Raw genomic sequence first — 15901 nt, forward strand, 5'->3', positions numbered from 1 at the left:
CAGCCTGATGTTTGGTCTGCAACCCCTCTAAAACTAACAGCAAAAAAGAAACTCAGAAACTGAGGAAGTTTTAGTTGGCAGGCTGGTGTCACCCTTAGCCTACTCTCTGTGAGATATACTCTGCATTTTAGAAGCTCGGTGGCTGTTGCTCTTTTTGATAGCCAACAAGAAGCAACGTCATAGACCTGTTTGGCTGCTGTCCTGGGTAGAAGGGTTTGGCAGCCCTAGGGAGATGAATTTCTCCAGCGTTGGACCCGCCCAGAGCAGAGAAGCAACACCCTTCCAGCCACTACTCTGTTGCTATGAAACAAAAGACTAGGAAGGTAAGCGAAGCAGGAAGTCCCGCCTTTCAGCCCCAGACGGCTTTGGCTCCCGCTCCCGACGCTCACGCCCACCTGCCACCCCTTATTGGTTAGCTCCTTCGTGCCTTGCATCCCTTCTTCCATTTCCTTTCCCGTTTCCACTTTCGTTCCCGGGCGAGTCCAGGCCCCTCATTTCTGTCCGAGTCCAATTCCTTTCTGACGTGCTGCGAGCGGGCCTTCCTCTGGGGCCATTGTGTACTGTGGAGGACGTGGACGGGGCGGCAGCGCGAGGAGGACGGACGCCTCCCGCCCATTGGCTGCACCCGCTGTCGGGCAGTGCGCGGGTGTGCGGCATTGGCCCAGCGGCGCGCGGCCCCGCCCCCGCCCCGCCCCGCCCCGAGCCTGGGTCCTGTGTGTGCCACAGGGGTGGGGTGTCCAGCGAGCGGTCTCCTACTCCTGCTAGTGCTGCTGCGGCGTCCCGCGGCCTCCTCGAGTCGGGCGGGAGGGGAGAGCGGGTGTGGATTTGTCTTGACGGTAATTGTTGCGTTTCCACGTCTCGGAGGCCTGCGCGCTGGGTTGCTCCTTCTTCGGGAGCGAGCTGTTTCAGCGATCCCACTCCGCGCCGGGGCTCCCCACACACACTGGGCTGCGTGCGTGTGGAGTGGGACCCGCGCACACGCGTGTCTCTGGACAGCTACGGCGCCGAAAGGCAAGGAGGGAAGGGGTCGCCGGGGAGGCTCCACACTTCTTACCGGCTCGGGGGTCTGGGGGTAGCCAGGCGCGGGCCAAGGAGGAAGAGGGGACAGCCCCGGCTCTCAGCTGCAGCTGCCGTTGCCGCCGCCGTCCAGTTTGAAGTGGGGCGTTTAAAGACCAGAACCCGCAGGCCGGGGAGGAGGGAGACGGAGTCCAGGCAGACGGCGGTGGGGATTGCAGCAGGCGGCCAGGAGACGCGTCCACCCAAGCGCCGAGCACACAGTGTCCCTCCCGCGCCCGAGACGGACGGGGCTGCGGGCACGGGAGGAACACTTTGTCCCCTCCCCGTCCACCTTCCTCCCGCAGCCCAGACCCGAGGGGCCAGGAAGGGGCTTGAGCGGGGAAGGGACACAGGCGTCCTGAAACAAAGCTTTGGGTGAGAGCAGAGGCGAGGAGCGAGAGAAGTGAACTCCTCCTTTCCGTGGCCGCTCTTGTCAGTTTCTCTCCGTCTCTCTTCAGATGGGCTATTTGTGTGTTATTTCATTTGGTTCTTGGGAATAACGACTCACCGCGTTGATTTAAAGAAATGTGTTCGTGGGTCCGTACTTGGTGGTTTTAGTGTGGGACATGTCGTGCGCCTTTGTTGACAACAGAGCTGTCCCTTACGTTTGTGTAGAATAATCTTTATGTTTATATAACTTGGAGAAATCTAACAGAGTGAAAAGTGAAGTTTCTGCGTAAGGCTCCCAAAATGTATGATAGGAGCTTCAATTGTTCTAGTATTTTGAGTTGGAATTAAGGCAGGAGGGGAAGAACATTGTTTTTTATCTAGGAAACCTGTTTAAGTTTTGTTTTATGAGTTGGGTATTAGTTCAGCCTTAGCTATTAGCTACTTGAAACGTGAGCAGGGTGCATCTTTAACTCTTAGTATTGTAAAGGCAAGTCTAGGATCATTGCTCCTAAAACTGTGTGTAAAGATTGAGAGTGTAAATTCACAAGCTTATTGATAAAAATGAATGTGGAACTTTTGATTTTGCTCTCACGGATGGAGGAAGATGCAGTAGGTACAAGTTAGTCTCTTTAGTTTTCTGGTGGGTAAATATTTTCGAAATCAACTAACTTTTCTTTTTTTAAATCTGCCTTTTAAAGAACTAAAATTCCAGATGGCAAACTCAATGAATGGCAGAAACCCTGGTGGTCGAGGAGGAAATCCCCGAAAAGGTCGAATTTTGGGTATTATTGATGCTATTCAGGATGCCGTTGGACCCCCTAAGCAAGCTGCAGCAGATCGCAGGACCGTGGAGAAGACTTGGAAACTCATGGACAAAGTGGTAAGTTCTGTCTGACGTTGCCTGTGCGAAACACTATTCACTTTGTCTGTGGTGTCTCCAGATTTATTTATACAGTTAATTAATACCAACCATTGTTATGGCAACAGTCTTTAGATTTCAATTCATCATTTTTCTTACTTCAAGTCTGTGTTCTTTGAAAAGTTGGATTCAAAGACTTTTTTTTTTTTAACCTTTTGTCCTTTCTACTCTTTAAGGTTCAGAGGTCCTCTACATGACTCAGTATGCAGAATTTTACCATTGGCTGCCTTTTGTTGGTGTATGGCCATAGAATGTTTGGAAGTGTTTGTTCTGTCTTCTGTGAGGTTGTGTTGCTCTTAGATAACGAAAGAGTACAAGCAGGTTATTTAAGTCTTTGATGGACCACTCATGACAATCATCTGATGTGATACTGAAAATATTTACTGGGGAAAGAAACAGATTAGTTCTTTCTTTAATTTTTTTCCTTTTTTTGTTACTTCGTCCACTGAAGTCTTGAACCCCTCAAAGTCATCCAGAAACAGATTAGTTCTTAAGTGTAGAAGCAGTATTTCAGGGAGTTTCCATTTTCATCTTTGAGAATTCATCTTCATTAAGAAACTTTTTTTGCTGTTAATGGGAGAGTTAACAGTTTCTTTCATCTACTATTCCATTTTGAAACAGGAAACCTTTCGATGGCACATTGTTTATTGTGAAAGGAAAATTTATGTTGGGGGTGGTGAAGCTGAGAGTATCAGAAACCTCTGTGGTTTCTGCATGTTGCTTTCAGACAAACTATAATTTCACAAGAAGAAATCAAGATGGGTGTCAGTATCCAGAGAAGTCAATCTGAATACCTTACAGAGATTTACTCAGAAACTATAGCTGTCAGTACCCTACTTTACTAAGTATGATTATAAAATAAATTTAAGATGTAGCTTGCGGCTTTGCAAAAATTAATAATTCTTTTTTTTTGAAGCAGTAACACTGTCCTGTATTTATTCGTAAATGTTTGTAACATTATGTCTTTATTTCGTAGATATCTGGGGCTAATTGTAAGTTTAGTTGAAGCAAGACTCGGGATGTTTATAACTGAAGAAATGGAGGTTTTAAAAAAAAATTCCTTTATAGGGATGTGCCAGAGCATCCATGAAATCATATGGTAACATTCATCTTTGCTTTGATTTGCTCCTGTCTGCAAATATTGGCTATAAAAAGCCACTATCAGTAGTAGTAGTAGTAGTAGTAGCAATATACGAATGTGACAAGATTTCCTTTATTTTCGTTTATTCTGATGGAAAGGACACATAGATGAATGACTGGCCTGTCATTCTACAGGCAGTGGTGTTAAATGCAGAGCCAGAATATTTTTGCCAGATAAATAGCCTTAGTTTTGGGCTTCAGTGTGACCTATTTAAGCTTCTGCCAATTTATTCAAATTGTTATATTAAAGTGCTCCAGACAGAATGATGTCATAGTGTCAGAATATTGCAACTTGCTGCTTGGGGTTGAGTTTTGATTTTAGCATTGGATACTTTAGAATAAGGACTGTTCAATTGGAAAAATAGTATATATTTGGCAAGCACAATGCTGCCTATCTTTTCTTTGCTAACGAGTGTGTATTTGAAGGTCACTCTCACTGCCTAAATCATTAGTTGGGGTAAGAGAAGGAATTCAAGGTTTTTCTCTAACTTACCTGCTACATAAGTGGACAGCAAATGGTTCAGATTCTATAAAGGTGCTGTTCTTTTTCCCCCACCCTCCATCTTTGAGTGGTCAGTGTTTGTACATTTGTGAGTGTTAGGACATCAAATCAAAAAGATTTATATAAGGAAGTGGTGAGCTATAGTTACTATAAAATCATTTTTGAAACATTAAAAATGATGGACACAATTTTGGTCTATAACTGGTTGTTAACATAAGTTTTATTCACTTTTAATTATTTCACCATGAGTTATGGTACAATAGATGGTTATTTGATAGTTACACATCGGCTATTATTTATTTTATTAACCCTTTTGTGGGTTTAGGTTTTAGTCTCTCCAATTGAGAAACTTGACTCAACAGGGAAATCTATTATCAAAAGTCTCTACTTAGTGGGATGTGGTGCGGGTGCTGGCAAATGTACGTTGCCTGTTTATCTTCATTATTTGTCAAAGATGAAAATGGTTGTGTTCATTTGTGAATGTACCCAGGGGCTTTGTGGAGAGAAATCACATAAATTATTATGAAAGAATTCAGTATGTTTATTTTTACTCTAAGATACAGTAAATAGAAAGGCATTGATAATTACTAATTGGTAGTATATTTTATTTAAGTGTGTAGTGCAGAAACAGCCCCCTTTTTTGTTTATCTTTTCTTATTTGTTAGTGGTGAAGGAAGTGGCTCATAATATCAACATTGTCCTGATGATTACATCAGGAGCTTTATTATTAGTTCTGAAGTTAATCCCCTTGATACATTACCTTTTTTAAAAAAATAACTCTGATAGCATGAATTTAGTTTGTGAATAACAGAAAATAGCAACTTTCACGTCTAATTGGTAGGTATGTAAAAGGCAGAGTTAAGTGTATAGTTACTATTTTTTTCTTTTGACGCCTCTTTGCAAGGGTAGATCTTGGAAGAACAAATATGAACACAAACTTCAATTTCAGTTTGTTCCAGCCACCAATAAAGGAAGATAACTGTTTTTACAGGGAATAATGAAGCAGTCTTGGGTTGTAGGGGAATTATCTAATAGGTATGTAGTTTTACCATTTCTTGGCCTCTAGAATTTAAAATGGTCAATTGGAATTGTTTCCAATTAATGTTCTGTTTTCAGAGGGCAGGCTTTTTCTCTAAGGTCACTGAGAATAGGAGAATGTAATTGCTTAGTTGTCTCCTTATAAGATGTAGAGTGTTTTGTAACAGAAAATCAGTAGCACAGAGTTAGCATAGTCCATGTTTTGAGGAAAAGAATAGTAGATAGTAGCATATCCCAAAACGTCCCATTTAAACAGATTTTCTGGCCTTAGCTCTGTGTGTCGGTGTCATTTGCTAGCTGACCCGAAAGCCCTCACATCAGTGGGTGCTTATTTGATACAGTGATGGAAGTAGTAATCATGAATACATATCTAGGGTCAGGTGTGCCCAGAATGAAATATGGAGTCTGTTCTGAGGCTACTCAAGAGACAAGGTTTCCTAAACACTTAATAAACATTTTTTGAGGGCCTCCTGCGTTTCCACTGAGTGCTTGTTACTGGGGATATGAAGCTAGAGAAGACATCATCCCGCCTTTGACCTGTCAAGGAACTCAGAGAACACATAAATGGATAATTGCCGTGTAGTATGGGAAGGGCTGTATTACAAACCCAAAGTACAGTGGGAACAGAGTAGAGAACATCCTCCTTGTTTTTCTGGCCAGTATTCAAACAGTTTTCTTTCTGGATTCTGCTGGCCATTGCCTTTTAGAAACAGCATTATTGTGTTCTTGTTGGAAATGCTGAGGTGAGAGTAAGGAAGTGATTGCTAATCAGTATGGTTGGAATGATAATTTATTAATGTGAGGTTCCTGAGCATGGTTTTCACGAGAATCTTAGCCAGGTGATGGAAAATAGAAGAAACAATTTTCCATCTAATAGATACTAAATATACTGAGCATATGTGGGTGCTCGGGAAATTAGAAAATAATTAATTGATGCTAAAGAGCAAAACACGCTGAGTACCTGCCTCAAATTTTTGTCTTGCTGTCCTTGTCAATTTTTTTAAATTGCATTACCGAAAGAATTTAAAAAGCACTTAGGAAGTGATGGTGCCCAGTAGGTTTTTCCTGCCTTTTGCCCTCAGTCTAGTTAGTGCATTTTTCAAGCTTGAAATATAATTCATACTCTTTTTAATTTCATTGTGAAAATAATATATTTTAAAGTTTGTCAGTCAAGGATGCTTGGATTATATACAAATATTTTAAAGAATACAAGTAAACTTTCTTTTCTAAGCTGAGTTCCTCATACCTCTGAAAGATATTCCATGTGGAGTAAAACAGGTTTTAGATGCCTATTGTTTGTGTTTACTGATTTGGAGACTCTCACCTTCCTAGAGCCGTAAAACAGGGGATATCATTCATTTGAATTATACTTCTTGACATATATCCTTTTCCTCACTGAAGTTGTTCCACCTTAGCAGAATCAATGGGTCCTAGTAGACTTGGTTGGGGAAAATAACAAATCATCTGGACAGTTTTGTTTAGTACTCAGTTCGGTTTTGAATTTGTGTTGTAGTAAGTGAAGTGATCCCAAAGTCTGGCACATGACTTCTAAGAAAAGCTATTGATAAAGTAAAAGATTTAAAGGAATCCTACCAAGACTTACCATGATTTTTCCCTGCAATATAAAGCATTCACATAACACAGGCCTTAATTAGTTAGTAATCTTTTAACTATTAAACAATTTTTAGCTTCCAGAGTTTTAATCTATTTCTTTCTTCTTTTCAAAAGGTGCTTTATGTGCTATCATTCATTTATCGAATCTCAACTCTGGAAAGACAGGCCTTTCCAAACAGCTATGCCATAGAGTAAAATGTAATAATAAGTGCTTTAAGGTAGTATAAATAAAGTGCTGAGATGTAGTACGTGGCGGAGGTGCACCGTTGCTTGCTAAGGGTGAAAAGTTGGTGTAAAATGAAGCATGGAAGAGGTACTGTCCAGTTCATGGGCTGGATTCCAGTGAGATGGAGGACATGTTAGGTTGAAGGAATGATAGATTGTTGAGTAAGAGAGGGGAAGTTAGGGGAAGATGATAGAGGTTTGGCTTTTGTCAAATAATTTTACCTTAATTTATTTGGTAGAAAACCATTGAAGGCTCTTAATCAGAGAGGGAAAACATCAGGGCTGTGCTTTGATAGAGTACTTACTTGACTCTGCAAAGCTTGGATTAAGAGAAAAAAACTGAAAGCAAGAGTAATGATCAAGAGGAATTAAAACAGTCTGGGCAAGAAATAATGAAATGCTGGCCTAGATAATTGGAAGTAGGTATAGCAAGTGTTGGTTCAGATGTGGGAGGCATTTTGGAGTTAAAATCTACAGGTCTTGGTGACCCCTTAGAGTTAGAGGATGAAAGAGAAGGTGCAGTGAAAGTGACTCTTGAGGTTTTCAGCCTAGTTGACTCTGAAAGCAGTGATGCACTTAATGAGGTAAGGAACGTAAGAAGGAAAAGAGGAAGTGTGGGGGTTAGATTTTGGCCATGCTAGGTTCACCATGCGAGAGTGAATTTCATTTACAGTCAGAAAATTAAGTGTACAGTTCAAGAGAGAAGTAGAAACAAGAGACACATATTTGGTAGATATTCTCATAGAGATGGCATTTCAAGCTATAGAACTGCCAGAGATTTCTGAGGAAGAGTAGAGGGAGCAATTCAGAGAAAAAGTCAGATAATTGAATTTTGGGGCATTTGAGGGGTGTAATTAAATACCAGAGAAGGAAAGAGAATCTACGTAGATTAGTGATGAGAAAGGTAGAATTAAAACATAATTTCCTAGGTAGAAACAGCTTTAAGGAGAAGATAAAATCTGAAGTTCTGATAAAACTAAGTTCAAATTCAAGTGGAGAAAACCAGAAAGGGTGAAAAGTTGAAAAGTCATTGAATTGTATGATTAGAGGCCATTATTGACCTTTGTAGAGCAGTTTAACTTTTATGATGGGGCAAGATTAAAATGCGTATGTGGATTATTTAAAAATTGTTCTAAAACTGTAACAATAATGAAAAGGAAGGGAGTTCTGTTAGCTTGAGGATTTGAACATTATAGAAATAACTGTGTGTGTGTGTGTGTGTGTGTGTGCATATGCACACACCATAGAAAAGGTTCAAAGATTAGTGGGAAAAAAAAAGATTGATGGGAAAGGATGTAGTTAAGGAATGGCCTAAGATGCAAGAAGAAAGAAATAGAAGCAGTAGCATTCTAGATTGAACTGTGGGAGGGAAAGACTAGGAACAAGTAGAAGGGTTAATCTTGGTGGATAAAATGTAACTTCCACTTACAGAGGAGGAAAGCGAGGGAATATGCAGAGAAGTTTTGAGGGCATTTGTAAATTTTATATTGGGTTGTCAGGAGGTAATTTAAGGCATAATATTTATAGTTTTAAATTTTTGTATCATGAAATATGCAATATATATATTTTAGTCTAGCAATTAAGTGGGTAAATAAGTAAAAAATTAAAAAGGAAATCGATTCTCATCTTTTTTCTTTTTTTTTTTTTTTTTTGAGACAGAGTCTCGCTCTGTCGCCCAGGCTGGAGTGCAGTGGCCGGATCTCAGCTCACTGAAAGCTCCACCTCCCAGGTTTACGCCATTCTCCTGCCTCAGCCTCCCGAGTAGCTGGGACTACAGGCGCCCACCACCTCGCCCGGCTAGTTTTTTGAATTTTTTTAGTAGAGACGGGGTTTCACCGTGTTAGCCAGGATGGTCTCGATCTCCTGACCTCGTGATCCGCCCGTCTCGGCCTCCCAAAGTGCTGGGATTACAGGCTTGAGCCACCGCGCCCGGCCGATTCTCATCTTTAATATTAAGTTCATCTTGCTATATACTTGCTGTGACTTAAAGGATACCACAGTGCTATTTTTATCTACTCTGCTTGAGCATGTATTAATGCTATTCTTACCTTTTAACTAAGGTTTTTTTGTTTTTTGTTTTTAAGTATTTGTAGGTTGCTGTAATGAAAGACACATTTTGAAAATATCCAACAAATTTTATAGGTTTTTAACATAGTAACATTTAGAAAATTGTTGAGCTTATATTATCTTATAGTATCAATGAAAAAAGTATTAATAGTTATAATATTCTACCTGTTAAAGGATTTTAAAAAATATTAAAGTCCTACATCTTTTCCTGAGAGCCTCTTGGGTTTGAAGAAACCAGAGGATTCCATGTCAGCTGACAGGAATACTGACCTGGGCTTAGCCTTATTTCCTGCTTTTCTGCACAGAACATTCCAGACTTTTTAAGGGTTTTAGGCAGTGTGAGTAACTTTATGAGCTAAATGAACTTTTAAAAATCATGATCCTCAACAAACTGCTCAGTGCCCTTGGTCTAATTTTCATACCTTTGCAAAATCTGCATGGATTTTGCCTTGTGATGGAATGTAAAATATGGAAGGGAGAAGAAATATTAAGAAGGAGATAGGGCTAACTATGTTCTGGACACAGTGCATAGCACTTTGCATTTCCTCTTGTAAGAACTATAATATCCTAAGAAGTTTCCAGAAGAAGAACCCTGCCCAAGGTTGTAAAGCTAGTAAATGTTAGGGCCAGATCCTAGGTTTGCTTGATTCTGATGTCTCTGTTCACAGTATGAAGAGTCAAGCACACTCCTCCATGGAATAATATGATGCTTCCTTTTTCCGAAGGAGTAAATCAAAAGGGCTTTCCCCTCCTCCACTCCCATATTTGATATTATCAAATTCTTCTCCAAATTTTGTACTCATTTTTAGGCAGCTTTATTCAATATAGCTGTAGATATCCTATTTGTAATATAATTTTCCTGAGAGGTTCTTCCTTACTTTGTTTGCTTCCTCCTCCTCTTCCTCCTTTCTGCCATCAAATATTTATTGCACGTCTACTATATGCAAAGTTCTATATTAGGTGATAGAGACAGACCAATGAGAAAGACTGTTCTTCACCTTTAAGGAAGTTCCATTCTCATTTGGAAGAAAGAGAGTGAACAGAATATACAATTGATATTTTAATTATAACTAGTCGGTTCTTTAATGCTGCTTCTTGTCAATCTTCTCAAGACATCTTCATAGAAAACCGTAAAGGACTTGGTAATTTTCTCTAAATTCAGCTGTAGTGGACTCATGATCAATTTTATATGCCAATTTTGTTTTGCCCAATTAATATTCTATTAAAAAGAGTGTATGTTTTATACTTTTTTACACTTTATACATTTTTATACTTGGTAAAAGACATTTTTATAATTTTTATATTTAGTAATTATTTGCTGCTTTAAAATGGAAAGAACCCAAAGAACTCTTCGGTACCTTTTATTATAAAGTTATATATATATATATACACACACACACACACACACTTTTAGGTAACTGTAGTAAGAAACCTTTTCTAACATTTACAGGAGGACAGGCCTTTTTTGTTTTGAGATGGAGTCTCACTCTGTCACCCAGGCTGGAGTGCAGTGGCATGATCTTGGCTCACTGCAAGCTCCGTCTCCTGAGTTCACACCATTCTCCTGCCTCAGCCTCCCAAGTAGCTGGGACTACAGGGGCCGGCCTCCACACCCAGCTAATTTTGTTTTTGTATTTTTAGTAGAAACAGTGTTTCACCATGTTAGCCAGGATGTTCCCCATCTCCTGACCTCATGATCTGCTTGCCTTGCCCTCCCATAGTGCTGGGATTACAGTTGTGAGCCACTGCACCCAGCCCAGGTCTTTCTATATTGTCTTTAAAAATGAGGTAGTTCACTTGAGAGTATATGACTTGATTCAGTATAACTGAATGCTTCATGAAGTGAGGTGTGCTTTATAATGAAAGTCTTATAGTATAGGCACAATTCCTTACTGTTGAAATTTTCATTGTATTTGGTAAAAGTTCTTTCCTATGTTTCACAGGCTGGTTTGAACCTTGTTTGCAAGGAACGTACTATCTTATCTAATACATTTTTCTTACCTTTTGGCTGGAAGTTTTAGCTAAGGCACAGTAAAAAAACTCTTTAAATGCAAGATTATTCCAAGACTAAGTAATGACTTTGAATAGTCCTATAGCATTAGTAAATCTTGCTTTTGTATTTGTGCTTTTGCTTTGATATGGTTGAATATATATATTTAAATACATATTTATGTATTGTAATGTGTAACCAATATATTAATAATATATTTTTATTTATGTGAAACAGTGCAGACTACATGTACAGAGAGAGTCTCGTTAAACATTTCTAGTACATTTAAGCAAATATAAAAGTCAGTTGTATATTGGTATGGGGACAGTTCTGGATTCTCAAGACCAGCTATCAGGGTTCTGAGCAGTAACCTTAGTTAGGTTCTAGTTCTGTATTTCAGTGTTGACATGTCAAAAGGAATTGGTACTGGTAATTTCCAAATTTTTTGAGTCAATGACTATAGTGGAATTTTCAGCCTAATTCCAATAATAAATGTTTTGCCTTTTAGTGCTAATGAAAAGAGCAATATTGCTATCGAACCAATTGTTTTATGCACCAATCGGTGCGCTAAAAAGTTCATCATTTTATAATGTGACTACAGATTTGTTCTATATCAAAGTTCTTCTGTGTTAGTACCAACCTTCATTCTAGGAAGCAATTTAGGTATTTCTAGAAGAGGTGTAACCATTTGAATCTGAACTTGACCCTTGTGGTGAGCTTGATTTTATCTCTAATATACTGCTTTTAGAAAAGCAATTTTTCTTTCCTGGCTTTTGCAACTCCTTGCACATAGCAGGTACTCAATAAATATTTATTGAATGGAATTGAATTTGACCTGCTTAGAAGTCATAGTCCTGATGTAGGGTTATTCATTTTTGGCAGAAGCTGTCATAATCACAGGATTTAATAGTAATCCAACTGATGAACTGTGCACTCAGCGGCATGCAGTAGTTCAGCATTGTATGTTGCACTTTCCCAAGTGCAAATTTAGACAACAGTTTAGCCTACAGGGCCTTGATGAGCTGACTCTGGCCTATTTCACATCTCTCGTACTACTCACTCACAGCCTTCCTTCCTATGCTCCGACCTTTTAGAATAACTGCATTTACTCCTCTCTTAACATGCTTTCTCTCTGGTGTCTCTTAAGCCTTTGCACACTTCTTTGCCTAGAATACTCCTTTTGACAAAGTTAAGTATGTGTTTCCTGACAGTCTTATGTGGAAATGAGTGAGCTGCTGCTTTTCTCCTGTAGCAGTTTGTACTTGCCTCCATCATAGCACTAAATTCTCCTGTAATTCTTTTCCTAAGCCACCAGTCTTTCCCACTAGACAGCTGCTTGAGGGCAGGTGTGTGATTTATTACTTTCTCTGTTCCCTAGAGCCTGAAACAATGCCTGCCACATAAATGTTTGTTGAATTAACAAATGGGTCCTGAACTTTATGTAAATTTGCAAATGGAATAAAATAAAAATGTAAATGAGTTTAGCAGGGATCATTAATTATATGCCTAATTTTAATTAAATTGTGATATAGTTAGAAAGATCAGCCCGAGATTCAGAAGATGCAAGCTCTTGTATTGGATTAATTATATTTTAATGGTCTCTTAATCTTTCTAGTTCTTAGTTTTTTTAAAATCTGGAAATGCATGGATTGGGTGGAATCTTTACTAAGATCCCTTAGAGCAAGAATTACATTGCTCTTAAGTTAATTATAGAGAACTACGTCTCTTCTGCCAGACTCTTTGCGTCTCTTTGAATCAGGAAGTATGTTCTAGTCATCGATAATTTCCTAGCACTAAGCTCAGTAACTGGCATATAGTAGTTCAAACAATTTCCACCTGATAAAGGGATAAATTCCCACATGGAATTACAATTTTAAATAAAGCAAATGAGAAAAAAGTTCAGATAAAGAATAGTGAATTAAATATTTGTAAAATGTAAACATTTCTGTTGAAGAATATTTATGTGGAATGTCTGAAAACAAAAATGCCTGACAGAAATTTTGTATTTATCAGTTAAAAAGTTCTCTAGTAGAGGAAATGAATTTGAAGCTGCCTGGTCCCCAAACTACCAGAAAATAATGTATCAGTCTGTGTCATATTACACCAAGTTTTATGTTGCCGAAATTAAACTATGCCTGCTGTAGAATATTGGTGGCAATATTCTTAGTATTTATGTATACTTGTGATAGTATTTTTGGTTTAAATAATTTAAAAAGCATATTCTTTTTCAAGCATTAAATAATTGACATATTTGGGACTTAATCTTTAGGGGAGAATGAACTCTGATTATACTAATGTACGTATTAAAAAGGGGGTAAAAAAGCTCTGTCAGCCCTTTTCACTATACTTTTGTAAAGATTTGCTGTTATTTAGTAAATGAGATGCCATTCTACATTTCCAAGGACTTTCTAGGAGATTAAAATAATATTATTACTTTTTAACTAAGCCTGTACCTTTGGGTTATTAATTTGAATACTTGATACTTCAGAGTTCAATTGTAAAAATAAAGGAAAAATACAGTCAAACTATTTGTGTAAAAAAATAGCAGTCAACCAGTCCATTAGTTTGTTGGTTATATACTCAACAATTCTGCTTTAAGGCATTGTTTACAAAGAGGAAGAATATATGATCATGCCCTAGGTTAATGTGAAAAATGTTATCTTAAATTAGAGGCCGATGATTGGAAATTTGAGCCAGATTTTTTCCCCCATGTAAAAACCCTGATCCCCAATGATTTCTTTTTTTTCTTTTTCTTTTTATTTTTATTATTTTTTTGTGATGTGATCTCAGCTTACTGCAAGCTCTGCCTCCCAGGTTCAAGTGATTCTCCTGCCTCAGCCTCCTGAGTAGCTGGGATTACAGGCACCTGCCACCACACCCAGCTAATTTTTGTATTTTTAGTAGAGACGGGGTTTCACCATGTTGGCCAGGCTTGTCTCGAACTCTTGACCTCATGATCTGCCTGCCTCAGCCTCCCAAAGTGCTGGGATTACAGGTGGGAACCTCTGCGCCTGGTCAATGTCTTTAAGAAAGTAAGTGTGATAGTGCGTGTAAGAGTACTTTTTAAATTTGTTAGTTCCTTGGTTTATTGTGTTTGTTATGCTTTAAGTTATTATAGTTCAATTGTTTATTTGTCCCAGGCACTTTTATGGGTGCCCAGGGGCAGATCCATGTTTTATGCCCCCTGAAACTTACATAATTTGAAAGAATCTTTCTAAATATAAAGAATACAAAAGTGCAAACATCAAATTGTGTATGAGAGTGAATTTTCTTCAGAATGAGAAAAATCCACAAAACACTATAATTTTTAAAAAACAGATATATCTACAAATGATTAGAGAAATAATCTGCACTAGTTTTTGGCTCCGTACATTTTATACTTTGATTCTCTTCCATTGCCACATATACTTCCAGTTTTGGGTGCCATGAAACACATTCAAATTGCCAGATTTGAATTGGATTTCACTGTCCGCATGGTAGGCTAGTCAGCATTTGGGCACTTCAAGTGTTTCTGAAACTATCTTTTAAAAAAAATTCTATTACAGATTTTAAAAATATTGTATTTATTTAAGGTGTATAACATGATGCTTTGATATATATACACATAGTGAAATGGTTACTACATCAAATAAATTAACATATCCTTCACCTTCCATAATTACCTTTTTGTGGTAAGACCATGTAAACTCTGTTCTCTTAGCAAATTTTCAGAATACAGTGTTATTAGCTATAGGCCTCATGCTGTACATTAGATCTCTAGTCATCCTACATACCTGCAAATTTGTACTCTTTGACCTTCTTCTCTCCATTTTTTTCCCCTCCCCATCCCTGGGGCCCCACCCACTGTTCTACTGTCGGTTTCTGTTTGTTTAACTCCTTCTTTTAAGATTCTGCTTATGAAAGTGAGATCATATATTCTTTCTTTGCCTGTCTTATTTCAGTTTCATTGGGATTGCTGACAGTAATTAAACCATTTTACAGGAGTGACTGTATGCCTCACATATACCTTTCACTAAACCCAAAGTAAATTTATCTTCAACTCAAATTTCCATTAGCCAGATTCCAAAATCACCCACAGCAACTCCAGTGCCACCCAACAGGAGGCTTTAGCCAATTATGTTTAAGATATTATACTCATAGGCCAAGTGCGGTGGCTCACACCTGTAATCCCAGCACTTTGGGAGGCTGAGGCGGGTGGATCACGAGGTCAGGAGTTCAAGACCAGCCTGACCAAGATGGTGAAACCCCGTCTCTACTAAAAATATAAAAATTAGCCAGGCGCAGTGGCAGGCACTTGTAATCCCAGCTACTTGGGAGGCTGAGTCAGGAGAATCGCTTGAACCTGGGCTGCAGAGGTTGCAGTGAGCTGAGATCATACTACTGCACTCCAGCCTGGGTGACAGACTGAGATTCCATCTTAAAAAAATAAATAAATAAATAAAATAAGATATTATACTCTTGACAATTTTACAAAAAAAAAAAAAAATGACGAGGGCCTTAGTAGAGAGCCATGTATCTTTATGATCTTTATGTGAACATTTAACCTTTTTAAAGAGTGCTGTTCCATTACACTACATAATGCTATTGTGCAATTCTCAATGATTTCATTTGAAAGTTATTTATGTGAAGAGTTCATTATGCCCTTTCTGGAGGGGTAAAAATGTGGTAGAATAACTTACTCTTGACTGAAAAATATGAACATGTAGAAGTGAATACATTAGTTGAATTACTACCTTCTCTGGCCGGCAGAAGGTACTTTCAGTTCTGCAGGCAGTCCCTGAACGCCCCAGTGGTTGGGCAGCACCTGTGATGGGATGACTGAACCGTTATATGCCACATGTTTATAGGTGTGGTAGACAGTTTGGGGAGGTGGAAAAGACTGGTTCTGACCTGACACACATTTACTACTTAATAACTCAGTTATTCAAATTGCACCTCTTTGTTTTATTCTTCTTGGGGT

The 15901-nt window shown here is 38.7% G+C and overlaps 1 protein-coding gene across 2 annotated transcripts in view; it reads left to right on the forward strand.

The window, feature by feature from the left end:
• Positions 1 to 331: 331 nt before the first annotated feature.
• CBLB (Cbl proto-oncogene B, E3 ubiquitin protein ligase) overlaps positions 332 to 15901 on the forward strand; it is a 216023-nt gene continuing 200453 nt past the window's right edge. Inside the window, exons 1-2 of one of the 2 annotated variants that reach the window (XM_011952954.1) lie at positions 332 to 411; positions 2145 to 2326. In XM_011952954.1, coding sequence (XP_011808344.1) covers positions 2159 to 2326 — 168 coding nt within the window. In that variant the 5' untranslated portion in view covers positions 332 to 411; positions 2145 to 2158. Of the gene's footprint in view, positions 412 to 710; positions 1012 to 2144; positions 2327 to 15901 lie in introns of those variants that run through there. The other variant, XM_011952953.1, reaches the window with a different exon arrangement.

This window comes from Colobus angolensis, unplaced genomic scaffold, assembly GCF_000951035.1.
Source record: "Colobus angolensis palliatus isolate OR3802 unplaced genomic scaffold, Cang.pa_1.0 Scaffold353, whole genome shotgun sequence".
Classification (NCBI taxonomy): Eukaryota; Metazoa; Chordata; class Mammalia; order Primates; family Cercopithecidae; genus Colobus; species Colobus angolensis.